The 26,985-nt window shown below is 47.9% G+C and overlaps 1 protein-coding gene across 1 annotated transcript in view; it reads right to left on the bottom strand.

The window, feature by feature from the left end:
• Nucleotides 1–492: 492 nt before the first annotated feature.
• LOC119465751 (ATP-dependent RNA helicase DDX1-like) overlaps nt 493–26,985 on the bottom strand; it is a 50,136-nt gene continuing 23,643 nt past the window's right edge. The window contains 11 exon segments of the mRNA XM_037726219.2: nt 493–762; nt 7,063–7,183; nt 7,435–7,533; nt 9,432–9,474; nt 10,330–10,402; nt 14,766–14,838; nt 20,775–20,866; nt 21,382–21,580; nt 23,492–23,551; nt 25,576–25,647; nt 26,417–26,470. Of these exon segments, the coding sequence (XP_037582147.1) occupies nt 635–762; nt 7,063–7,183; nt 7,435–7,533; nt 9,432–9,474; nt 10,330–10,402; nt 14,766–14,838; nt 20,775–20,866; nt 21,382–21,580; nt 23,492–23,551; nt 25,576–25,647; nt 26,417–26,470 (1,014 nt within the window). The 3' untranslated portion in view covers nt 493–634.

The raw sequence follows: 26,985 nt of genomic DNA, 5'->3' as shown, positions 1-26,985 counted from the left end.
TGTTGAGGAAGTACCTTCCGTCATGCAGTGGGCCACCCAGTTAAGCTGCAGCCAGACTAATACAGTCGCAGCTCATTTCGACAAAGTCGCATTCGACACAAAAGTGCCGTTGTTATATTCAATATTCATTATAAGCATGTACTTGTTACACGGTGTTATCAGCAAGAAACATTAAACTTACTTGGCTATATCTGGGGGCTTCTGCCCTCGGGCCCTAGTTTCACTGGACCAAAATAAAGTTCTTGCCATGCCATGCCACTTGGCTATATCCGACAATTCCATCTAGTTCCATCTGCCGTACACCAGCTGTCCGTTATGTTATGGTTCGACTTATACGTACTGCTGCCACACAATGCCCCAATGGAGTATGTCAGAAATATCTCTCACATTTGTTTCTTTGTGATCTTGCGAGCAATCCAAAATAGCTGAAAAAAAAAAAATGCTCCAACATGGCCACGAACACATTTTTTTCAGATGTTTTAGAGAAAGTGAGAAAGCAACCAGGAATGCGGTACAAGTTAATTTATTGGACAACAAACGTGCACACAACGAAAAAAACAAACAAAAGAAAACGTCACATGCAAAAGCCATTTAACAGGGAGGTTCCACGTGAGAGCTTTTCATGAGTGGGTTCCTATCTCAGAAACGACTGATCCTTGAGATAGTAACGCTGGATGAAGATGGACTGCGACTTCTTTTCCAACTGAGCCAGCTCCTGTACAGCTGGCGCCATCTGTGCCGTGTGCGTAGCATAGTTGCTCCCTGCATGAAGAAGAAGAAATAGATGAGACGACCCCACAAAATAAATAATTGTGAAAGCAATCTTTGCCAGGCCCGATCAAAAATTGTTCACACACTGGAACTTGTTAAGCTGCATCCAGGGAGCATTCTGCCACAACATATTTTAACAGCGAAGCTGTTCTAGCTAACCGTAAAAAGTGCCGCCTGCAGCAAAACCTCGCCGAGCTATGACGTCACTGCATTGCCTAGCAACCACCTCGCAGAGCGGCGTGTGCCTCGTCTCCTCTCCGTGCCGTGCACATGTTGCCTTGACATGGGATGTTAAGGAGAAGGAGGGAGAGCATGCGCACGGCGCGCTCAATGCTCAATGGTTATAATTGCGTCGGTGAAGCAGGTTGTCGCGAATGGCAAAGTGACGTGCTTGGCAACGCAACGTGTGAGTGCTTGGTTGTGCCGACGAACCAGAAAGCAAGTCTAGAAGGGAGGTAATCCAACAGTCCTTACGCTGCTCAGAAGTGATGGTGTTAAGGTCGAGCGAGGAAACAATAGTCTCGGAGAGGGAGGAGTAGGTATTCTCAGGCAAGGGAGAGGGCATCGGCGTCAGAATGCTGGCGTCCGTTGCAGTACAGCACGCGGGTATCATAGTCCTGCAAGCGAAGTGCCCATCGAGCAAGACGGCCAGAGGGGTCCTTCAAGGACGACAGCCAACATAGTGCATGGTGGTCCGTGACTACGTCAAATGGATGGCCATATAAATAAGGCCGGAACTTAGTCAGAGCCCAGATGATGGCTAAGAATTCTTTTTCTGTCACAGTGTAATTTGTCTCAGCTTTTGTAAGCGTGCGACTTGCATAGGTGACGACATATTCAGGAAACCCTTGTTTGCGTTGGGCAAGAACAGCGCCGAGGCCAACGCCGCTGGCATCAGTATACACCTCAGTAGGAGCTGTCGGATCATAGTGGCGCAAAATTGAAGCAGATGACGCAACTTTGTGAAGGCCACGTCGCACTGGGGCGACCTTGAAGTGAGGGGCCCGTTGCGTGTAAGCAGTTCAGTCAGAGTGAGATGATGGCGGCGAAATTGCGAATAAAGCGTCTGAAGTAAGAACACAGAGCTATGAAACTGCGCAATTCTTTGGCAGATGTTGGCTTAAGGAATTTGGCGACAGCCCGAAGCTTGGCTGGATTGGGGAGTATCCCATTCTTGGACACGACCACGGAGGAAGATTATTTAGGAGTGGAAACTCCAGTCAGCGCGGGCGCTCACGTGCGACCAGATAACGTCACATTAGTATGCGCCGACGGGGGCGCATGCAGTGGCGGCGCCTTGCGGCGCGTTATGCAAGCAGCAAAGAAAAAAAGAAAAAAAAATGCAGAAGCCCGGCGGGCTGCTCGGACGTGCTCTCTTCAGCGGCGCCCGTGCCTCCCGCTCAAAGCAGACGCCAAGTAGATGACACGGGCGTTCGGCGTTTGCTTCAGCGTGCATGCCGTAACGTTGTTTTTGTGGGCCTTTAAGTAAAAGAACAGCGGTGTCTGTTCGAAAGCCGTAATACTAACAGCGCTGATACGTGCAGTGTACCCTTGTTCGGAATTTGCTAGCCTAAGATGGGACGCAGGTGGGACGCGTGAGTGGCCTCAGTAGAACTTGCTAAGCGCGTGGCCGAATGGGAGCAACGCGCGCGGCCGCGAACAGGAGCAACACACGTGACCCTTATCGCCGCCTTGGCAACCAAGACGGCGATAATTTCTTTCTCAGCCGCCAGGTGCCGCCAGCATGATAGTGGCTCCGCGGGCTTGTGACATTTTCTGGTCGCCGCAACTGACGGAGTTTCCACTTCTAAAGGTTTGTTGCTCCGTGGATACGACGTGACCGAGGATTGTCAGCTGTCGAGCTGCAAATCAGCACTTCTTTAGATTTAGTTGTACGCCTGCGTTTGTTAAGCACGTCAAAACACACCGCAGGCGCTAAAGGTGCGTTGTAAAGTCTGGCGCAAAAACAACAACGTCGTCAAGATAGCACAAGCATGTGTGCCACTTCAAGCAGTGCAGAACAGTGTCCATCATGTGCTCAAAAGTTGCGGGCGCATTACAAAGCCCAAAAGGCATTACTATTACGTTAAATTCGTATAAGCCGTCGGGTGTTACAAAAACTGTCTTTGGCCGGTCGGCATCAGCCATGAGTACTTGCCAATACCCTGAGAGCAGATCTAAAGATGAAAATAATTCTGCGCCTTGCAGACTGTCAATGGTGTCGCCTATGCGTGGGAGTGGGTAGACGTCCTTGTGTGTGATCTTGTTGAGGTGCCGGTTGTCGACACAGAACCGCACAGAACCATCTTTCTTCGTAACGAGGACCACAGGGGATGCCCATGGACTGTTGGAAGGTCGTATCACCTCGCAGCGAAGCATGTCGTCGACTTGTTCATTGCTTACACGACGCTCTGCGGGAGATACACGATACAGGCGTTGCCGCAATGTCGGTTGCGAGCCAGATGCGGTGAGTAACAGTTGATGTCCGGCCTAGGGAAGATTGCCCGACATCAAAAGAACGAAATTCTTCTAAGGGGCACACAAGTTGAGATCGCTGGACTGGTGTAAGGTCATCGGCAATAGAAGAACCAAACACATCACTGGACGGTCCCTCACAGGCAGAAATAACAGTGAGCGCACTGGAACTAGCACAGTAATTGTCATCGGGCACGTCCATAACTTGCATGCCTTCAATGGCTTCTACAATGCCTAGACATTCCCCTTGGAGCAGCATCACAGGGTAAGGGAACTGTTTACAAACGAAGATGGTGCTGTAGCCCTGTTTGATGTTTACTGTCGCAAAAGGTAGCAGCAGGCCTCTCCGAGTAAGGAAGCGGTCAGATGCAGACAGCAGCGTCTGAGATTCCGCTGTAGTACATGGGCACGACCGTTGACCCGCGGGGAGGAACCTGGGTGTCGTTGTGAACAATTACCTTCCTTGACAGCGAAGTATTGTCGGTGATCGGCAAATCTAACATCGGCAAGAGTTCCAGCTCGGCACGTGCACAATGGATAACGGCATTGTGGCGCGAGAGGAAATCCCACCCGAGGATAATGTTGTGAGAACACGAGGCTAGGATGATGAATTCTAGGGCGTACAGAATGTCGTCAATAACAACAAGAGCAGTGCAAGCTGCTAAGGGGTGGATATGCTGAGCACTGGCTGTGCGGAGGGACAGTCCAGAAAGGGGCGTCGTGACTTTCCAAAGTAGGCGGCAAATCTTAGCATCCATAACACATATGGCGGCTCCTGTGTCCACGAGTGTAGATGCGCGAACACCGTTAACAAACACTTCGATCACGTTTGAAGGACTGCGTTGAGGACTTTCACGTTTTGCCGGCACCGCAGCCCTTGCCTCTTGGACTGTGGCGATTAGTTTTCCTCGTCCCAAGTTCTGGGACAGGGTCGCATCGGTGACACTGAGCGACGGCGCGGAGACGGTGAACGGCGGGTAGTTGGCGTCGGGCGCAAAGTCGGTGACATAGCCGAAGGGGGGTCGTAATATGGACGGTTGAACTGGCCTGTCACGGCTGATGCAGTGCTAGGCGGCTAACAGCGATTATAATAACGAGCGACGTGACTGGCATAGCCGCACGCAAAACATATTGGCCGGTTGTCGGAAGTACGCCACCGGTTAGCTGGGGCAGGTCCCATCCATGTAAGAGGTCGCGTTGTACAGGGCGGATGCTGGTATGACGGCATGGCGGGATGCGGTAACGGAGAGGCACACTCGGAGAAAATGGTTGAGTCCTCGCGACGACTTCAACGTAGGTGAGTGGTGCAGCCGTCAGGACATGTTGGGGCGTCACGACATCGGTGTAGCTTTATGAAGTGGCCGCAGGAACATGTTGATGCTGGTCTGGCAACACCTCGGCAATTTCCTGGTCGATCACGCGATGGAGCGTGGGCATAACATTCGTTGCGGGCTGTTGCATATGCGGCGGCTGAGCGAAGGTTAGCAAGGAAAGCTGGCGTGCAACTTCCTCCCGAACGAACACTTTCATTTCTGTAAGCAGTGCTGTCTGGTCAGAGATAGTGGCCAAACCAGCAATGTGGTTGTCACGCAAAGAAGGGCGACGTGTCAAGGAGCGCTGCCTCGTAGCTTTGGCATAGAGTGACGATGTCTATTACGGACTGAGGATTTTTCGCAAGGAGCATGTTGAACGCATCGTCTTCAATCCCTTTCATGACATTTCTTATTTCTTATTTTCCGACATCACCGCGTTGACTCGTTTGCACAAGTCTAGAACACCTTCAATGTAGCTGGTAAACGATTCACCCGGCTGCTGTGCACGTTCTCGCAAACGCGATTCCGCTGACAGCTTGTGCACTGCAGGGCGACCAAACACAGCCACTAAAGAAGTCTTGAACGAGGACCACGTCAGAAAATTAGTCTCATGGTTGCTGTACCAGAGACTGGCTACACCCGCGAGATAGAAGATCACATTGCTGAGCTTTGCGGGGTCGCCCCATTTGTTGTGACCGCTGACCCTTTCATACGTTGTCAGCCAGTCCTCCACATTGGTTTCGTCCGTGCAGCTGAAGATGGCAGGGTCCCTGTGGCGAGGCACACCAGAGCACATAACAGACTGAGGAGGCGGTTGCGGGGATGCGCCTTCTGGCATGGTTGAGCGAAGGATACGGGATCGAAGCTCCAGGATTTACGCTGTAGGCCAATGCACTCTCCACCACTTGTAAAGGCGTTTATTAGGCACCAGCCTTTTGGACCGACCGTTAGTTCAGGGCCCAAGCTCTCGGCACGAGCGGCGTTTGTCGAGGAGAGCGCAGGAGGGATCGACCCACTAGAAAGGGCTGGAGAGCATGACCCACTATGGCGTTCGTATCCTTCGCTACAATATATATATATATGTTGCCCAAAATGAGCTATCGACCAATATTTATGAACAAAGCTAGCAAAAGTACCAAGCTACAGACCCTTCTTTTTGCGCACCATGCAGTGAGTCTGGAGATAATCCAGACAGCAGACTGGCTTTAAAGGGGCCCTGAACCACTTCTTATCGAAGTGGAGAAAGGCATTTGAAGTGAAAATAGGCTTTTTCAGAATCACTTTGCCGCTAAAAGTACTTCAATGCGTTCAGCACAAGCGGAGTTATTCGCAATCAAACACGGCCTCCGCTGTGCTCCCGTTCCTTCTTCAATGCTTTGCACTGCAAAGGCTACGGCGGAGTGGGGCGTGGCCACAACGCTCCGCCTTCGAAAAGTCACCGTGGCGTGCAGTTAAAATTTCATGTTGGATGTTAACGTAGACGCCATGACTTACAATTTTAGTGCCTACGATGCGCTAAACGTAAGGCAAATGCGGTTGTCGACAGCGAGCAGCCAGTGGACTTGTGCAGCATCCAGCAGTGGCTGCAGTGTAGCCGACCGCAGCGACCAATAGCAGCCGCGCATGGGAATGCACTTTATTACGAAATAAAGCGTCCAGAAAAGAGTGAGGATCATGGCTTCTGCTGAAAAGAGAGTGTTTGAGAGAAACGTGACTTTGTGTTCCGCTTGCGAGCAGAGCACCGCGTACGACAGTAATACTTGGCTGAGATGTTCACAGCAGCATATGCTACCTGCGGACTATGTTATTTCACCAAGCCTGAGGGGTGTTCAGGGCCCCTTTATGAAATGCTGCATATTGAAGGCACTCGACAACACTGAGGACGACATCATTTGCTGCTTCTGCCACCGCAGATCCATTTACGCTCTGCTGCATGCAAATGTTCGTAGTCATGCATGAGGAGCATTCCGGGTAACGTGAGCATCCTAGTCTGCTGGTGATCTCGACGTCAATAACACTGGCATGAGCCAGCGCATGCCGGTTATGCCAGCCACAGCAACATACTGAGCTATAGAGCAGTCACCTCTATGCAGTGCAATTTAACATGCACATGTGCGCATGACTGTTAGGTTGGACTATAAACTGCTTTCATGCTATTCCAGAGATCCAACAATTTATCTTCACTAAACATTTACTTTTGCTGTCCTTTCTGGCTTACAAAGGCTCTACTCATGATAAGACTATACTAATTGCTATTCTAGAAGTCTAGTGCAAGAATTTATTGTTAGTGTCTGTTTGAACAGCTTATCCACTACTTGCTAGCCTGGCAAGTCTTCTATGCATGTTAAAAATTTCAGCAAGTCCGTACATTTGGAAAACCGAAAAAAGATTCCAGAAACACGAAGAACGATGCGTACAAACGAAACACTTCATTTGTCCACTTCGTTCATTTTGTTCTCGCCATTTTCCAACTTTTCCAAATTATGGCCCATGCAGCACTTACCCATCTCCCGGCGCTTCTGCCCATAGACCACCTTGCCATCAAACTCATCGGCGGGGATCTTGAGGTCAGGCTCTACTTGCTGGATTGTGACGTTAAGGTGGTCCTCAATGTCTGCCAGGTACTACAGCAGAAAAACGAGCACAACATATATCATATTAACATGCATAATCCCTTCAGGTGCCACTTTCTCTTGACTAATGCAGAAACGAAACATCAGCCCTTCAAAAGCTCCTTCGAATTAAATCAACAGAAGGACACACAGAAAAGCACAGAGAATGCAGGAATGATGCTTCTGCAGGTGGTTACAGTGACAGCAGTCAGTTAAATTGTGCCATAAAATCTCAACGGTAGTTACGTTGTGCATTGACTGACCTGTGGCTCATTGTACCAGATGCAGCAGCCACCGCGGTCTGTCAGATTCGTGTTGAAGCAGTTGCGACCCTTGCTTGAACAGTTGGAGTGGTACCACACCTGCAAACCATGGCACAAGACACAAGTTTTAAAAAAGAAAAGGAAGAACAGTGGAGACAAACAGACATAATAATTGTCCAATAAGTACACGTCGACACACTCACTCACAAGCACATTGACTTGTACTCGCTGCACACTCATTTCACTGGCAGCACATGGAGCGTTAGCGAGTCACAATGGGTGTCAGCAGATGCGAGTATACAAATGAGTGAATGCCTGTGAATTTGAGTGAATACGAGTAGGTATGAATGTTCGTGACAGTGAGTTTGAGCGCACATGAGTAAAGAAGAGGGCGAGTGTGAGTGGACATGAGTATGTGAGTGAGTAAGTGCCAGTGGTTTGGTGTTGACGCTAGTACCAGAGTGAGTGGGTGCTGGTAAGCATGGTAACTATGAATGCGAGTGAATGCACATGCGTATAATTGAGCACATAGTGTGCGAGAACATTGCTGAGTGAGTAGGATTGAAGATACGCTTATTCTGCCGACGTATGTCACGTGGGACGCATCGGACACACCGTAGTAGGCCATGGGAAGCATTAACCTGACCACAGGAATGCCATCACCATTTTATAGAACTTATTAAAATTAAAGAAAAAAAAATTCTGTGGTGCCTTCTGTTGCCGTAAAAATGGATCTGAAGCGTTTCCCGTGCGTTCAGTCTATCTCTGCGATGCTGTCTGCTTGATCGTTTCGCGAGAGTTGCGGCTCCCAGAAGGTGATCAAAATCTTTGGAACTATTTTCTTAGCAATTGCAAAAGCATAATTTATTCGGAATTTGCTGCAACTCTGATTTGTTGTGAACACGTGCCGGCACTGCAGCATGAAGGCAGCAGAGAGTGGATGCGTTACATTTACCAGGACTGCACTGTGCTACATTTTGCAGACCTCCGCTTCAGGCAGTGTCACGGAAAACGAAGAACTGTTGTTTAAAGATTTTGAGTCGCAGAAAGGTGTCCCAAGCGTTCCGTAGTTTCTGGAGTAACATAACATTCTTCTGTATACCTTTTATACTTCCCCTTCAAAAAGCGTGCCAGGCACATCGTGGCTTAAGGCGTGAGAAAGGAGACCCATCACATCACCTAAAGCGGATGTGGCAGGCACGCTGTATCACAAACAACTCATGAGCATACCACTCAGACTAGTGGGGTAGTTGAAGGCCATACAATGACCGCATTGCCCAAAGCTGCCAAACTGGCCCTTTAAATAGTACGCTTCTCTCCCCTGGAAATGCAAGGGAAACCGCTCTCCCCTCTTTTCCTGTCAAGTGCTGAATGAACTGAGCTTCCGGCAGCATGGCATAATGTGTGCATGCAAGTCAGTGGTATCTGGCACGGCTAGACCGCCACAACAGGTTCCGTTATGCAGTAGCGCACCCAGGATCTCTGCCAGAGGGGGGGGGGGGGTTGACAGTTTGCCAATACCATCTAAACAGCACTAACATCGATTTCTTCACTGGAAATTGTGAAAAAATTCGCTTTTTGCGAGTGTGCAGACGATTGCGCGTCTTACATCTTAGTTGCAGTACTCAAATGCGTAAGGAAAGAAAAGGGGTTAAACAAAAGGGGGGGTTAAGTCGGCCTCAGGGGGGAGTTACAACCCCCGAATCCCCCCCCGTCGGTGCGCCACTGCCGTTATGTGATCAGTCTCCTTTCTCACGTACAAATCCACACTACATTTCATGTGTGTCGCGCTAATCTCATTAAAGGCTAACATAGTCAAATATTTGTTGTGCTCTCAAAGAATCGAAATTCTATAGCGTAATTACCGGGTCAACTGCTATCCAATAAACAAGTAATAAAATTTATACAAAAATTTTCTGTCGGCACTCCTCAAAAAAGAATAATAAGGGAACAGTGGACATGAAAAACCGCTGGGAAAGTAGTGTAAACACACTTACCTTCTCAGGAATAGCTGCAACAAGAGAAATGGCTAAACCCATCCTGGCAGGAGAGAACAACAGTACTGAGTTGAGTCAAGTTGATGAGAGCAACTAGTCATCATAATCATTTTCACTATTAAGTAGAACCTTAATACATATAGCTTACAATTGCTATCGCAATAATACAGGAACACATGGTCGTAAACATTCGCGCAATGGTTGGTGCCTATGGGCTGTCATGCCAGCTACGACGTTACCGACAGGGCATGCTGGAGGAACTCACGGTCATAAACAATTGCCCAATGGCTAGCATCTATGGGCTGTCACACGTGCCATGACATTATTGACGAGGTCTAATAGAGGAACTCAGCCATGAACAATCACCAACTGGCTGGCATCTATGACCTGTCACGCCAGCTATGATGTCATGGATGGGCACAACGGTCATAAACATTTGCCCAATGGCTGGCATCTATGGGCATAATAGAGGAACTAGAGGAACTCATGGTCATAAACAATCATGCAATGGCTGGTGCTATGGGCTGTCATGCCAGCAATGACATCATTGATGGGGCACAATAGAGGGGGCCTCGAAAGCCACAGGAGACAGCGAGCAATCCTTTACAGGGGGTTATGCACTAGCTGCCGCTTGCAGCGCAACAATATTTGGCTCATGTGTTTGTGAAAGCATGGCTAACAGAGATCGCAAACATTTTCCTAGCCAGCTCAAAAAGCATTCCAGTGCCCCTTTATTGTGCACGCAAATCTACGTACACGAGCATCTTTGCATTCCACCCTAATCAGGATGTGGGCAGCGTGGCAGCGAATCGAACCTGCGACCTCATGCTAAGCAGTAGAACACTAGCAAATGAGCCACGGTGGCAAGCTGCCCATTAAAAGCAAAACTGAGACCAACCTTTCAGCTCGTCCAACCCTGCCAATGCGATGAACATAGTTTGACTTCTCGTCCGGCAGGGTCACATTGATCACTGGAAAAAGCATGAAAATTTAGAGATTATGTTTAATTACTCTGCCAATTAAGCTTCTTATAGTCATGCCACACAGGCACTTTCAGGTAGGCTTGTGTCTATACTTCATTTCACACAAAGCAGGCAATGCTACGAAGGTAGCTTAATCTAACTGCCCGCATTCGCGACCAACAAATAGTGCCTCGCGTGTGAAAGAAAGATATAGGTATGTGTCACGTAATTCGATGTAGTGTTAGCCTCATATCGTAATGTCACAAAATATGACGTAATTACAGTTAAACCCAGATATATTGAACCCGGGTATATTGAATTATTGTCTAATATCAGACACGCAAATTATCTCACAGAATATCCTGAATAAAAGTATACAAAGCCGCACGCTTGTATTGAACTCCCGTTTACCACCGTGTTCGATATATCGCACGCTGTGCCTTGCCGCACCCCTGCAAGTGCACTTCTCCTAACAGCAAAACGATCACTTTTTCGTGCCATCGAAAATATTTAATGTCGATGTATTCCAAACGGCATTGTCTTGGCATATGCTGTCAAACAAAACATTGGCTCTGAAGGGCAGTATATACCACAGCACGCTGCGCATCTGCACTTCGCGGATATAGCATCGCAGAAGTGGTGAACAAGACCAATCACTGTGGGATGAGTAAGTGAACCAGCTGAATGTGTTTCATTCATGCTCGCAGGGTTACATGTAAGTGGGAATGGGCTCGGATTATTCTGCAAGCTGAAAGTTGCATTAAAATCTAACAGCATCTGTGTAGTGTCGGCAGGCACCGACGCAGCGCGGCCGGAGGGGAAGAGCTGAGAACAAAGGGACTGCAAGGAGTCGAGCATGGACCGCACGAGAAGTGAGGACGAATGGTTCCAAAGGGAAGTCGGTTGAAACCGAAATCCAACAACTGCATGGTTGACTAGGTGACGATCGGCCAGATCGTGCTTTAGACACACTGTCTTGTAATGTAATGTATTGTAATGGATATGTGGCCGGGCATGTTCACGTACGATTCGTAGTACAAGCGTGCTGATGGCGGCAAGGTACATATCCAGAGGGGAAGGTTTCTTCCATGCTGCGTTCATTTCTATAATGTTCTGAATAAAAACGCGCAACAAGCACTTTGACACGTGTAAGGCGCACCACGGTCTCTCGACTGAGCGATGCGGGCTTTTATGGTTAGCGTTGCAATCGGTATATCAACGACCATTCCCAGCGCGAGCGACTTGCGGCATTCGTGTGCAAAAAATAAGCAAGCTTTTGTGTTTTCAACATGTCCTTGGAGAAGTAAATCGGTAAATTCCTGCTTTCCACTAACTCAGGAGAGTGCGCGAGACGTGTGGATGTTTCAGATAAGTTTCAGGTGGGCATAACTTATATACCGTATTTATTCGATCATAAGGCGGTCATGATTTTAAGGTGAGGGTGCAACTAGGGAGACCCAAGAAAAGAAACTTGAGTATGCACACCAATATAAGGAGATACAGAGTAGCCGACGGACTATCGAGATTCGGTGGGGATCACCTGATATACTGAATTACTAACACAGCCAAAACGCAAAATGGCGAACTTGAAATGAGGGGGGGGGGGGGGTGAAGGGAGCTTCAACACGCGGAGTGAGGGTTATATATACGAATTTTGTTTTTAGGTGTGGCTTCACGGCAGCGCAAATTTCTCCTTAAAGTGTCTTCACAGCACCAAGACGCGCGCTGCCGTAAAGCCACACTGTAAGGTGAAATTCGTGCTGCCGTGAGGCCACACCTAAAGCCAAAATTCACGTATAAGGCGGGGGCTGACTTTGAGGCTAAAAATTCTGGAAAGAATTCTGGAAAGACCCTGCCTTATATTCGAACAAATACGGAATTGAATTATCAATATATACAGCTAGTTCACAATCCCCTTCGAGTTCGGGTTTGACTGTATTATAGAGAGTGGGTTGTAGATCTGAACCTATTTACCAATGAACTGGCAGAGTGACCGCTTTCTGCAACCAGTGGCCACAGTGCACTGCTTTTGCTCACGACAGAAACATACATAGTATGTCGCGTACTGGAAGCACAAAGATGCGCAAATAATATGTGACTTGACGTAACCTTGAGTCCACAAGTTGTAGTGGTAATATGTGAAGCAGCTATTCTATAGAAACTGCAGCAGGTAGAAAACAAATGCACTGTGAAACGTACGCCATTGAGACTTCTATAACCTCACTACTAGCATAGCATTCATAGCACTGCCTGCAAAGTATGAAATGAAGTTCACCATCAGCAGACAAACAGTTACAATCAGCAAACGGCATCGCACAATTAGGTGACAAGCAGCTACAGTTAGCACCCCACTACTAGCACTTGTGCCATAGTCGAATCCGGTTACAACGAACGAGGCGCAGAAAATGATAACTTGATTGTATCAGGTAATTCTATATACCCGAACACACCCGAAACGAATTGTAACTTTTGTGCTGCGTTCTTTACAAACGTACTTGTTCCAGTGGAGAAAAGAATAAAGAATGGAATCTTATTTACTGAAAACAAAACTACGCCTAATTAGTGGGCAGACATCAGACATTTTTTCCTGCACATGCCTTGAACGAGTATTTCTCAGCGAGAATGCCATTCTCGATGCACGAGATTTGTGAAGGCTTGGTCCAGTCCTCTTCTCCTAATGTTAGCACAGTATTGGCGCAGCATATGTAATGTAGAAAGTGCGGCCAGCACAGAAAAACTACTCCTCTGAAAGCTGCGTTCACGGCATGCAATCGGCCTTATGGCACTGGCAGCAGACGCCACAACGCTATATCCAATTTTCACTATATCCATTCTCCAGTTCATTATGACAGCACTCCTTTACATGACTATCAGTCAGTACGTTTCACATGTTCTTATAGAGGATAATTCGCATTACCAGGGCTCGTTATATTCGGGTTTAACTGCACGCTAATTTATTGAAACTAAAGGCTCATTCACACCGGCGACTTGAGGAGGTCGCGCGACCATTTGCGACTCGCAACCAAAAAGCGACCGAAGGCGACTGATGTTCACACCGGCAAGCCCGACTCAGCGCGACTTGCAAGTCGCAATAACGAAGATTCTCGTTCTTCAGCGAGAATTCTAGGGATCTACGCAGTTAGCGCGCACTTCGCTGGCACTGTGTAAATTGGTTTCGCGTTCCAGCAACAGCCATGGATTTTGATTCGAGCGATGGCTGGATTTTGATTTAAGCGAAGAGGAATACGTCCATGTGCTGATGTGCTCTGCCGTAGCGTCAGCTGTGGCAGCGGGGAAGCCTCCGAAGAAAACGCGACGCTGGTGGGTGCGCCCGTGCCCCGCTCGTGTGAAGTGGCCGGCCACGCAAGCCGCCTCCTGCCCGAACTTTGTGTGCATGACAACGAGTATTATCGAGAGAGAGCAAGTTGTAATTTCTAGTTCGCATTGCGGTGGGCTTCGGTGCATAATATTAAAGCGAAGCTGTTCACCCGCTGTTCACCTTTGGGTGGCGTGCTCATCACACGAACGGCAGCTGGAAAAAGGGTTTGTGTTGTGCTTTTTTTCCCTGCTGTTTAGCTTCCAGCGAATGCGACCGTGTACATACAACACGTTGCTGCAACTGCTGCGTACCATAATCACAAGACAAGACACCAATTACCAGCCTGTAGTCTGCATATGGTGGCGTGGACATTGAATTTGGCGTGGACGACTACACATAACATCACTTTCGGCGCAGCGCTGATTGGTTGAGCAGCTTTGCGACCACGGTCGCGCGACTGAAAAATCGAACAGCGAGCGACTGGCCCAAAATGGTCGCTTTTCGAGAAAAGCAGCTATTTGCGACCATTTGCGACTGGTCACTTTGCGACCAACTTGGTTGCGCGACCACTGTCGGTCGCCGGTGTGAATGAGCCTTAACACATTTTGCATGCCTCTGACTTTACCTCTACAGGGCTTGATGACAATATTATTCACAAAACTAACAAAACGTTCATGAGAGGAAAAAAATTGTCATCGACCTGACCGTAGCACGAAGCTATAAATGAAACCCATACAGTTTTCTCAGAAAGCTTTGCAGTTGAAGAAAAATTCAGTCTGGTCTGGGGATCGAACCGGAGAGCATAGCCTTTCCGGGGTGGTCGCTCTACCATCTGAGCTAACCAGGAGGCTAGCAGATCGCAGAGCGAGGGTGCATTAATCAACAGCTTGAAGCACAGGGACACTGGATATGGCAAATCAGTTCTGCGGAATCCCCAACGTGGAGGAAGGTTCATGACAGGGAATAATTGTCATCCATCATAGGGCAGCACGATGCTACAAAGGAAACTCATACAGGTTTGTGGGAGAAAATGGAAAATTATGTGCAGCTTACCAAACGGCACGCCTGAAATGTCTATACCACGAGCAGCCACATCAGTGCAGATAAGGAACTTGGCACCACCTCTCTGCAGTAAATGAAGAGGTGACAAAATTAATAAACAAAGGAAGAGGTGGCAGGCACATCTGCCAGCACTGGTAATCATTTGTCATGTTGTAATCAATTCAATGCATGTCGTCGGAAACCGTGGTTAACTGCCTGACCCGCGGGTGCATTAGCCCTTTGAGGGTCAAATTTTTTCGCAAGAACCATGCCCCTGTGATAAATTTTCTTTATTGCAGTTTTCAGTAGCAGGAAATTGAAAAAAAACAACTTGAATACAGCAAACACTTGTTGCAAGCAATATTTTGTCTCAAAAATGCTTTACTCGCACCAAAAGTGTACACACAAATACGCTGTACAGTAAGGGATTGAGAAAAATGTATATTAGTAAACTTTATGGCTATGAATTTGTTGGCCCAAAAACTTGTTTCATTAGCAGAAGAAACACGTCAGAAACGAGTTAAAAGAGGAAATGTTTGAGCAGTTGCCGCGAGAAGAGGTGCTGTGCGCAGCTATATTGCGCACCTCAGTGTAGGGCATGGGTTCTCAAAGTGGGTTCCGCGGAACCCTGGGGTTCCGCAGGCCCCTGCTCGGGGTTCCGCGAGCCACTGACAAATTTTCCGTGGTCCCGCGCTAACCGAGTGGTTAAAACGGCGAAAATGAGGTGCGTTCGATCCACAGAACCTCCGTTACTCATGCCCGAGTGTCAAAAAAGTTGTCGCAGTTTCACCTGAAAGGCGAAGCATCAATTGCGATAGCAAATCTCTAGAGAGCTATACGGAGTAATGATATTAGCTTTATCAGCTGTATAAACTTGGACATGCAGCAGCACCGGCAACACGCAGAACTATTGTCGACGCCGTCGGCGTTTTGCCCGCGTTCGCTCAAAATGCGTGCGGCGTTGGTGACTGTTGCCGGAGCCTCTGATATAAATAGGCACTTGGTGCCGCAGCTAAACGTCGCCTCCCTTCCCTCCCCCTCGGCCTCTCGCGCGTCGGAAGAAGGCGCGTTTGCTCTACATATATGGTGATTGTAAAGGAGGAAAGAGACGCCTACTTCTGCAGCCCTTAAGCGAGCACGGCGCAGAACGCGCGTTTGTTCTCCGCCGTGCGTTCACTCCCCGTGAAAGCGCGCGCCCCTCGCGCCCTTTCACTCGCACATACAGCGTTCGGCGCGCGGCGACGATTTCATCTCCATTGACGTCATACGGAACCTCACGGCGACGGCGACGGCAGAAATCTGCTTTTGAGTGTCCATATAATTGCTATCGCAATAAAAGCACATCACACTGCGTAACGGCAACGCGCGAACTGTGCAATAAATTCGCAAGCCGCTTGTAGCCACCCAACCTTTGAAAACGGGCATTACGCCTAAGCTTTCGAACTTAAATCTCGGAGGCCGTAATTTACCAACATGCGCATTTCTCCCGTTTGTAGATAGCGTAGGTGCCGATTGCGTGCGCACTGACGTATACGTTGGAGGAATAAAAAAAAGTGAAGAAAAAATATGCGCGAAGCATCGCAAATACGCGCCGCAGAAGAGCAAGCAAGAACTGCGCTAGCGTCCAACCGAAACGAAGCGACGCAGTCCGCATCGACATGGTCCTCAGTGGAAAGCGTGCGCGGCACGTGATTGACAGCAACGCCGGAGCGCTTCGTGCCTAATCGCGCCCTTAAAAGACCTTATTCTTGCTTTTATCGCCGCGCGTAACACCGCGTTGGCGGCATGCCTCGTGCCTTTTTAAGTGCGTAGTTGCTATCCATGATCGCGTCGATAACCACCGCAGTTTAGTTCGCAGCGGTTCAGGCAAACCGTGGTTTCGTTTTCACTCGGTGCGCGCGTCGGCTGCGTGCCTTCACAAATGCGTAGTCGCCAACCATGGTAGCGTCGATAGCGGCCGCGGTTTCGTCCGCACTTCTTGCAGCGAACGGTACTTTCGTTTTGACTTGGTGCGTGCGTCGGCCGCCTGCCTTCTGAACTGCAAGGTCGCCGTCCATGATCGCGTCGATAGCGGCCGCGGTTTCCTCCGCACTTCTTGCAGCGAATGGTAGTTTCGTTTTGACTTGGTGCGTGCGTCGGCCGCCTGCCTTCTGAACCGCAAGGTCGCCGTCCATGATCGCGTCGATAGCGGCCGCGGTTTCCTCCGCACTTCTTGCAGCGAATGGTAGTTTCGTTTTGACTTGGTGCGTGCGTCGGTCGCCTGCCTTCTGAACCGCAAGGTCGCCGTCCATGATCGCGTCGATAGCGGCCGCGGTTTCCTCCGCACTTCTTGCAGCGAATGGTAGTTTCGTTTTGACTTGGTGCGTGCGTCGGCCGCCTGCCTTCTGAACCGCAAGGTCGCCGTCCATGATCGCGTCGATAGCGGCCGCGGTTTCCTCCGCACTTCTTGCAGCGAACGGTACTTTCGTTTTGACTTGGTGCGTGCGTCGGTCGCCTGCCTTCTGAACCGCAAGGTCGCCGTCCATGATCGCGTCGATAGCGGCCGCGGTTTCCTCCGCACTTCTTGCAGCGAACGGTAGTTTCGTTTTGACTTGGTGCGTGCGTCGGCCGCCTGCCTTCTGAACCGCAAGGTCGCCGTCCATGATCGCGTCGATAGCGGCCGCGGTTTCCTCCGCACTTCTTGCAGCGAATGGTAGTTTCGTTTTGACTTGGTGCGTGCGTCGGTCGCCTGCCTTCTGAACCGCAAGGTCGCCGTCCATGATCGCGTCGATAGCGGCCGCGGTTTCCTCCGCACTTCTTGCAGCGAATGGTAGTTTCGTTTTGACTTGGTGCGTGCGTCGGCCGCCTGCCTTCTGAACCGCAAGGTCGCCGTCCATGATCGCGTCGGTAGCGGCCGCGGTTTCCTCCGCACTTCTTGCAGCAAATGGTAGTTTCGTTTTGACTTGGTGCGTGCGTCGGCCGCCTGCCTTCTGAACCGCAAGGTTGCCGTCCATGATCGCGTCGATAGCGGCCGCGGTTTCCTCCGCACTTCTTGCAGCGAATGGTAGTTTCGTTTTGACTTGGTGCGTGCGTCGGCCGCCTGCCTTCTGAACCGCAAGGTCGCCGTCTATGATCGCGTCGATAGCAGCCGCGGTTTCCTCCGCACTTCTTGCAGCGAACGGTACTTTCGTTTTGACTTGGTGCGTGCATCGGCCGCCTGCCTTCTGAACCGCAAGGTCGCCGTCCATGATCGCGTCGATAGCGGCCGCGGTTTCCTCCGCACTTCTTGCAGCGAATGGTAGTTTCGTTTTGACTTGGTGCGTGCGTCGGTCGCCTGCCTTCTGAACCGCAAGGTCGCCGTCCATGATCGCGTCGATAGCGGCCGCGGTTTCCTCCGCACTTCTTGCAGCGAATGGTAGTTTCGTTTTGACTTGGTGCGTGCGTCGGCCGCCTGCCTTCTGAACCGCAAGGTCGCCGTCCATGATCGCGTCGGTAGCGGCCGCGGTTTCGTCCGCAGCGGTTGCGGCAAACAGTAGTTTTGCTTTGACTCAGTGCAAAGCTGTCGAAGATTAAGAGCCCCGGCTACAACGCGATAGACGGGCAATTTGTTGGCGAGCAGCTGACTGGTGAAAAAATAATCGGGATGTACGCGCGCGAGGCCTTCGCCGCTGCTAGCGCTAATCAGTCATGACTCATGAGATGACAAGAATTTCAGCTTCCGCACTGGTCTTGTGCCATATAAATATAAACAGAATTTGCTGATTCATTGAGTAAATAAAAGCGTGTTGACGTAGTTAAGCATTTGGTTATTGTTTTCTTGATACCCTCGATAATTCAACATTTGGTTAATTAGGACATTTTAATTCGGTTAACTCGGGGGGGGGGGGGTTCCTTGGCGCATCATGGAGCTTAGCAGGGTTCCCTGAAACGAACATGCTTGAGAACCCCTGGTGTAGGGGAATATTCGAACCGAAACCAAAAAGGGGAACCACAACAGAAGGCAAACAAGGAAATTGATCAGTATATCTGAATTTTGGCTGTGCCGGTCTTCCAGAAATGTGCCAACGGTGGCCATAAAGAATGGTAGCATCTCCTTCACAGACGCCATGGAGGTAGCAGACGATGCGGCACGACCGCGTGATAAAGCGCTCGGAGATGAACAAGTCAAGCTATGCACACCGGTGAGTGCAAACACAACTTCAAATGACTTTGGCCGACTCCACAGAGATGGCAGCACTCCTCAACAACCATTAGTGTCGAATACGCACAAAATATTAAACATAAGATTAGCGCCATACATGTGCGTCAAAAACCATGTGGGCCAGATCAGCGGTGCCGTACATGTATGGCAGAAAACGTCAAAGGGTTAGATATTTTCATGCACAGATTGATAAATTTTATACTGCTTTCCACTGGCGAAGTCCTGCTAGAAAGCCATATGTGGTTCCCGAACATTGCAATCTTCACAGAGGAGATGACTCGCCTGTTTTATCACACCAACCCCAAGATGTCAGAAGAAAAGAAAGTTTCCCAAAACGTACGCAAGCAATAGAGATTACACTGCAGTATACAATGAGTCACATATAAATAGCAGATGCACTTGACCCATGGGATCCGACGACAACCGACGTGTCATCGTACGGGTAACCCCCGCGTCCATCTGTACCATGCACAGGTGTGTCCTCGTTCTCTCTGTACTGATGTGTTGTGCATTGTACTCCAGAAGGTGTTAGGCTTTCTGCTATAGATACACTCAATGCATGTGCTTCACATGGCCCCTAAGCAAGGACAACCAGCGGAAGAATCGTGCAAACATTGTCGCATAGAAGATAAAGGCAAGACGAGAATGCGAGCCTGCTGCCACCGGTGTCGCAAGCACCAAGGAGTGAAAACATCAGTTGCAAATGAGGCGACAACATAACACCTCCAAAATAACGTATCAAATGTGTACTACTTTGAGCGTAGCTAAACAGACCAACAGCATATTCACTTTAACAAGGTTTGACATTCTCACATTTCAAGCATCGCTTAGGTATGCGTCTGCCACTGTGCAATGCTGTTTCAGCAGTTGCAGCAAAGCCCCGTAAAAATGCAAACGCCAACACGAGCAAGCCGACGGGCAATTATACCACATGAGTGAAGTACACAAGACACAAAAATTTTTAAACATTTAATCTCGTGTGTTGTGTGACCGAATGCTTTGCATTAACATAGATTCCCACATCGTATGGGATCTTCTAAATTCTTTTTCCTCTCTATCACCTTTCCTTTCACCTCTTGTCATCTACTGTACCTGGAGCAGCATGCCAAGATTGTCACTTGACGAAACCTCTCCGGTTATGGTTAAGCTTTCTTTCTCTCTCACGTGTGCGGGTTTCGTGACACACTGGTCGATCATCCAGTTTACTCGACATTCATTTTTGGAACATGCAAGTTACACAGACAAGCTACGTCCTGCGAATAATGTGCCAGTGAGTGATCGAGAGTCCAGTGTCCAAAGCTGACGATCTGGGATGACACCAGTGCCACATTTCTGAGCAGTTACTCCGAAGATTGAAATTGGAAAACATATTGACACGTGTACTTGTTTATCTTTCACCGGTGACTGCTTTTCACCGGGTAACAAATGTTAAACGTTATCGCTCGGCGCAGGACGTGCTTGCATCTATCGGAAGATTCTCGAACGTTATCTATCCGTTGTTTGTTGTCACTGACGCTTATAGAATCACATTGTATGACTACAATGTCTATGACTCTATGTGTATGAGTGATGTGTATGACTGATGTGTACTATGTGTATGACTATGATCAGTCGCGTTTCGCCGCTGATCAGATTTCGCCGCACCGACTGTGTTTGCCGCTATCGTTGTGCTTCGAGTGTAACTTGTTTTTGTGGGCACAGGTTCACCCAATAAAGAATCAGTTTTCTCATTCACAGTTTTACGACTGTTTTCTTCACCGTCACTACTACGTGACAATATATATGTTTTTGTCCACCACTTTATTTTCTGGCAGCAAGCGTGAAAGGTGTATGCCACTCACCTTGAATGTTTCCAGGTTGGCCTTCCGTTCCTGTGGTTTTCGGTCACCGTGGAGGCAGACGCAGGAGAATGGGTTGTCCCTACCACGGGATCCTGCAAGATCAGCACAAGTAACGGCGTGTGTTAGTAAAAGTTTTCTAGTAAAAGCATTATAGTAAAAAAACTTGTTGGTATTCAGACAGCTGGATGTCTCTGCTCTTGGTGTCAACATGTCACCATATGATGGACTCACTTCTTTCGTTGTTTATCACACTTTACATCAGGCATATTTCTCAAGTGGCTATACAGATGCTTTCCAAGTATGCTAGATACGGAATCGTCAACATTCTTATATCTCACATTCCTCTATATTAGAGTTCTCACAGAGAGTCCACACTCTATAAACATAGAAAAGCTCGCTGAAGAACTGAAATAACTCTTAATCCGTCCTGCAGCTGTACGTTTTTCGTGGTTTTGAAGATGCAAGAAATGTGGTGAAATAGCACTTTCAATCGACAGAATTGAATTGGCAGCTGAAGGGGATGTACGGCAAATGCTCGCATTCGTTATCCTGAGGTTCAGCTGCACCGGTTACCATGCCCGATGTGGAGTCCCTCGACACCACCTACCCTTGCTCAGGTGGTTGAGGTAGTTCTCCAGGTTGTCGCAGTCCAGCTTGGTGCGGCAGAAGATGATGCCCTGGTCCATGTTCTGCTGCTGGATGGCACGCACCGTGTACTCCCCCTTCAGGATCTTCACAGCCTCCGACAGGGTCTCGGGGGTGCTGGCTCCGGGTCGCACATTGTCTCGCTCATGGACTCCATCCGTCTGGAAATGTCATGGAGGGCACCACAGGGCACTAGTTTTTTAAATCTTACCAACAGAACCTCACTAATGGACTAGTCAGCGCTTCATAAACTCTTCTTGCACTGAATTTCGTTTCTGATGTAAGAAATGCATATTCTGTGTAAGTGAACGAGAAAGGAAGGAGATGAAGATAATATGCAGATCTGTCGCGTTAAGAAAGCGAGTGGTGAATGAAATGCTGTACAAATGTCAATATTCGGCAGCCCATTTTGCAGCATAAAGCGATTACATGCCTGTCCGCCAAAAATCAGCAAGACGTAGAAACCCCCCCCATTCGACACACGTGATCGACATGACTACAGATTACACTGTCTCCAGAATCAGCCCAGTTCACTAGTATATTGCACTATTTTTAGGTTAGTGCAATTCTAATTACTCAGCAAGACGCCAACCAAGCAGAGATGTCGAACCCCCCGGAAAGAAGGCATATAAAGCTTCAACTTATGCGTTTGTTGCACCGAGCACATTTACGTACAGTTTGTTGTTTTAGTACAGCGTAATTCCGTAGGGAACAGACATGGCAGTTGCACTGGATTGCAGGTACAAAGTAAATGAAAAAATCAGTGGCCAGGAAATGGAAGCACGCCAAAAACAAATTTAAGATTTTATTCACAGTAAACTCTCAGTTGTACGAACGTCGGTTTAAGGAATATTTCAGAATAACAAACGTTTAGAAAATCCCCGGCGGTGTTCCTATGCATCCTATGCAAAACTTTTATTCCGAATTGCGAATACTTCATTTGAACGAACTTATCAGTGGACTCGTGCTCATTGTTGAAATAGGTTCAACAAAGTTTCGCGCTCTGCAACACTGGAATAGCCAATGTCCGCAGCCCCCAAATCGCCCCTTCAGCGGTGGCGGCGCAACATCACTTGCGCTTACCCCGGGATGTGGACAGAGGTCTGTCACCAGCTGGATGATGACAGCGCAACACTTGGTTTGAAGACTATGCGCAGTGTGACAGTGAGCTCGTTACCTGCCTTGAACTATCAGATCTGGAAATTGTTTCCAGTGTTCGTCCCGAAGAAAAAGAGTGCGACGAAGAAGATACAATGGCAGATTCAAATCGTGCAACTCTAGCCGAGGCTGTAGGATGCCTTGGAAAGTTGTGAATCTTCATGCCTCAGCAACAAGTTGTGCCAGAGGAAGTGCACCAAAACAGACTCTCTGGACCGCTTTGTTTCTTCTTGCGCTTTAAGAGCACCAGTGCAAATGATACGCAGATAGGCAGCAACGTATGTGTTACGCTGCATAAACCATAACTCGGTAAATTGCATTTCACACTTTTGGCTAAATGCCTGCTGTGCCCTATGCTGCTCCATATTATAGTGAATATTAAGTTCAGTGAACTTTCAGTTAAGTGAACTATTTCCTTGGGTCCCTTGAAATTCACTCAAGTGAGAGGTCACTGTATTTGCTGACTGCAACATCTAATGGCTAACACAGGTAATGATGAACACTACAATAGGGGGCCCTGGATTTATCTCCCATAAAGTGCTTAAAAGGGACACCATACAAGTACACCAGTGTTGATTAGAGATTACATTTCGTAATCAAAACCCACGAAACAATCTTCCATCAACAGATGCAAGTCTAACAATTCACAACATCCACTTTCCTTGCAAAAAAGTTGAAGGAATTAATGTTATATTTGTTACTAGCTGTTCCCTTTAACAGTGGACCATACTGTGCATGAGAATCTTAGCATATGGTGATTTTCATGTATATAACCATAGCTTGATTTCGCCACAAATTTGCCAGCAGCATAGCGAAGATTGTATATGATGTCACCATTCAAAGCATGGCAGAGAAGTACGAATAAATGACAACTAGGATCAAGAGAATGTCAAAAGGTTTGACCAGGTACGCACCACAACATGCCGGCTCACATTCATCCAAGAGGTGTCCTTTCTCGGGTCCACAATGCACACCTGATCAAAAAAAAAAAAAAATTGATAAGACACAAGAAAAGAGCACTGGCATTTAGAAATTGCTCAAAAGTCGTAACAATCTAACAGCCAAGAAAATCTAGGAAGAAGCTATGAACAAATCAAATCAAATCAAATTATGGTGTTTAACGTTGTTGTTAGTCAAGCTCGTCGGTATGACATCATACAGTAAGCAGTGTAAGAATGGGACTAAGACAGAAGAAATGCGCCTGTGTTGTCCCTTTCTCCTGCGTTAGTTCTGTTACTATTTTGTGTTAATATATTGTCTTAAAGTATTATGTTTTGCTTAACATCACAAAGATAATCAGAGGCTATGAGGCGTGTTGTAGGAGGGGCTGCAGACTTATTTTGATGACCTGCAGTGCTTTAACTTCCACCCGAATTTAAACACACATGTGTTTTACAGCTGTTTTCGAACGACGAAGGCCAACAGCATGCTTGTATCAATCAGCAGTGCAACCTGCGTCGAAGTCCCGAATTTTTGCTTGGGAGTGTAATTATCAATGATTATACTAACATAAAAGTTACGTTGCATACATCTCACATGAATAGAGAACATCTTCCTTGTGCGCTTATTTTAGTCAGTAATTCATAATTGTTTCTCCCGCCTTGTTTTATGGCTCCATGTTGGAAGTCAGCAAGGAATTTGTATGGCTGTGGCAGTAAAGAGCAGCCAGCAGCACAGCCTGCATGGGAAGCCACGAAGCGGTTGTATGACCAAGGCGTCGTCGGTGACAATACGCAGGCGGTGTCAGTAATGAATCATCACTACGAAAACAGCCAGCTAATAGACCCACAGTACTTCTGAAGGGTGAGAGAACTCGCTTGTACAATTTCGTTTGTCTTTGATTTATCAGGAGCTTGATGTGGGCGAGTTGGTGTAGCATACTTGAAGAAAAAACAGCGCAAAAGAGATAAGGACGAAAGGAAGACAGGTACAACAGATGGGCGCTGTCTGTTGTACCTGTTTTCTTTTCGTCCTCGACTCTTTTGCGCTGTTTTTTCTTTGATGTATCAGTTGCTAAAATTGGCATACACCTGCACAAGGATTTCTTTTACAGCAGAGCTGTCATAATCTGGCTATAATGATCATTCCGTCGTCCGCAGCTTCGCCGAGCTGGAGGAGAGAGCTGAGAGAGAGCGAAAGCAGGGTATAAAAAATGCATCGCGCAGCATAGCGGATGCGAGGTGGAGAGGAGGAGTGAGGCAGGTGGTAGTGGGACGCGCAGAGCTGCTGCCGACGACGACCGCGTTTCCCCGCATTCGCGCCGAACGCGCCCGGTGTCCGTGACCGCAGCCGATGCCTCTGGTGGCGACTCGGCAGGTTTCCACCTGTACACTGACATTGCTTCCGCAGCCAGTCACAGCTAGGGTGCCAGCAAAGTGAGAGGCGCACATTCGAGTATTCCCTTTAACATTGGACCGCACTGTATAATGCTCACGGAATGAAATGCGGCAGGGAAACTGTCAGTAGAACACTCCATAATTATGTGCAATTACTCGAGAGTACCCTGTCATGTCGCTAGGAATCTGGTTACTAGTGGCAATGAGGAAGCTGATCTGATTGAACGAGCCAAAATTATGTTGATGTCACACGAACTGCTGAAGGTGGAAATGCATGCGCATTAGTCAGCCATAAACTGACGTGTTTCATTCTGCGAGTACATTACATAAAATACCTGGGTTTTAAAAGTAGTAAATATTTAGTACCAGTTCAGTGTTTGGTTTGTCTGTATAAGTGCAGAACTTGTTGTACACCTAAACATTTATACAACAAAATGTACAAATGCTTGTACAATGCATGTGGTCGCAAATGGTGAAGTGACAGAGCGCTTTTGTGAAAAGTCAAGCGAAACTGCCTGCAACAGCTGCACAGCAATGCGAATATAATGCCCTATGCTGACAACATTTTTCAGAGAGTTATTCATGCACACTAGAGACAGCTCGACAGTGCTGACATGTTAATGAAACACTTTCTACACACAGAATTGATGAGCATTACTCACCACGTGATGCACTGTTTCTGGAACGCTGTCCTCGCCCTTTAGGTCTACCCAGGTTGGAAAGTGCATCAGGCGCTCCTACATCAGGTTGAGGACATTTAGCAAGCATATTGCTTCAATCACAGAACTAGAAAGACTGACATGCAAGATAGACATCATTACCCCACAAGGACAGTAGTAGAGACTTAGGGCCCAAGGACACTCACATACTGCTAGCCAAGCAATGTAATGACTGATCTTACATAAAGTATGTCAAGTGGCTCATCAGCTTCTCAATCTTATCTACCTCTACACCTGTTTTTGCAGCTCATATCTGAGTCAAACAACTCAGTGCAGTTTGTCAGTCATATCCACTACTGATCTGACCATTCCCCATGCTACAACACCGGCAATCCTGAGAAGACAGCTTGCTGCTCATTAACATAATAACAAAAAATAATTTCGCCTCCACTAGTTAGGCTATTTACTCAACAGTTCCTTGTGCACAGTTCTGCGAAAATATTGTATCAATAATCCAAATCAATCAATCAAGACAACTCATTTATCCCTTTACCTATGCCTTCATAATCCTTCCCCTTACTAGTATGCCTTGTCAAAAGCTCGAGTTCAAATACAAAATCCCTAAGATTGAACCACACCATATAAATACATGGTCATGTGACCTTGTAAACATGATCATGTGTTCTCAGAATTATGCTCAACCAGATATCAACGAATATTAGGGGTGGTGGATGTATATTGGCAGTAACTTCAGTCAGCTTGTATATATGTATGCATGCACTCGCACATATACACACACACGCATGTGTACACACAGAAGCATTAGAACCAGACTGCATAATACTCACGGCAAGTTTTTGACCTCGAAGGAATGGAGGGTTGCCGAACACACCACCATCTGAGAGAAGGAAAAAAAATTGCTGGTCAGGCTCATGGACGGAAACTTCCTTGCAGGTTATAACCGACTGCAAGTCAAGCATAGCTCCATCTCACAGGGCATTCAATTCATCTCATAGACACTCTTCACCGAGCTCTTTTGGGTGCTGCCATGTTAATCATGTGGTGACACTTCCATTGCTTGCCTCAACCAGCTTCGCCTGCCTCAGTTTATGAATGGCCGCAAATGGTGCCAGTGCAGTGCAATAAGCTGCTGTTTCGGTGGCTGTCGTCGGCAGTGACCAGGTGAACGATGCAAACCTTCTGCCAAAGCTTCAGAGCATATCTTGCATGTCCATCTTTCCAAGCTCATTATGCCTAGTCCAAATGGTGCGGCAACTGCTCAATGGTGCGTGTAAAACAGTAGGGCTAGAAACTATACCAAGACACAGAAGCGCATACTTTCCGCACCAGAATTAAATCAATATCCCTATCTTTTGCTCTTCATTTTATTCTTTATTTGACAATCACTTTGAA

This window comes from Dermacentor silvarum, chromosome 10 (genome assembly GCF_013339745.2).
Source record: "Dermacentor silvarum isolate Dsil-2018 chromosome 10, BIME_Dsil_1.4, whole genome shotgun sequence".
Lineage (NCBI taxonomy): Eukaryota > Metazoa > Arthropoda > Arachnida > Ixodida > Ixodidae > Dermacentor > Dermacentor silvarum.
The sequence above is the reverse complement of the archived record's forward strand: the minus strand, read 5'-3'. Positions and strand labels throughout refer to the sequence as shown.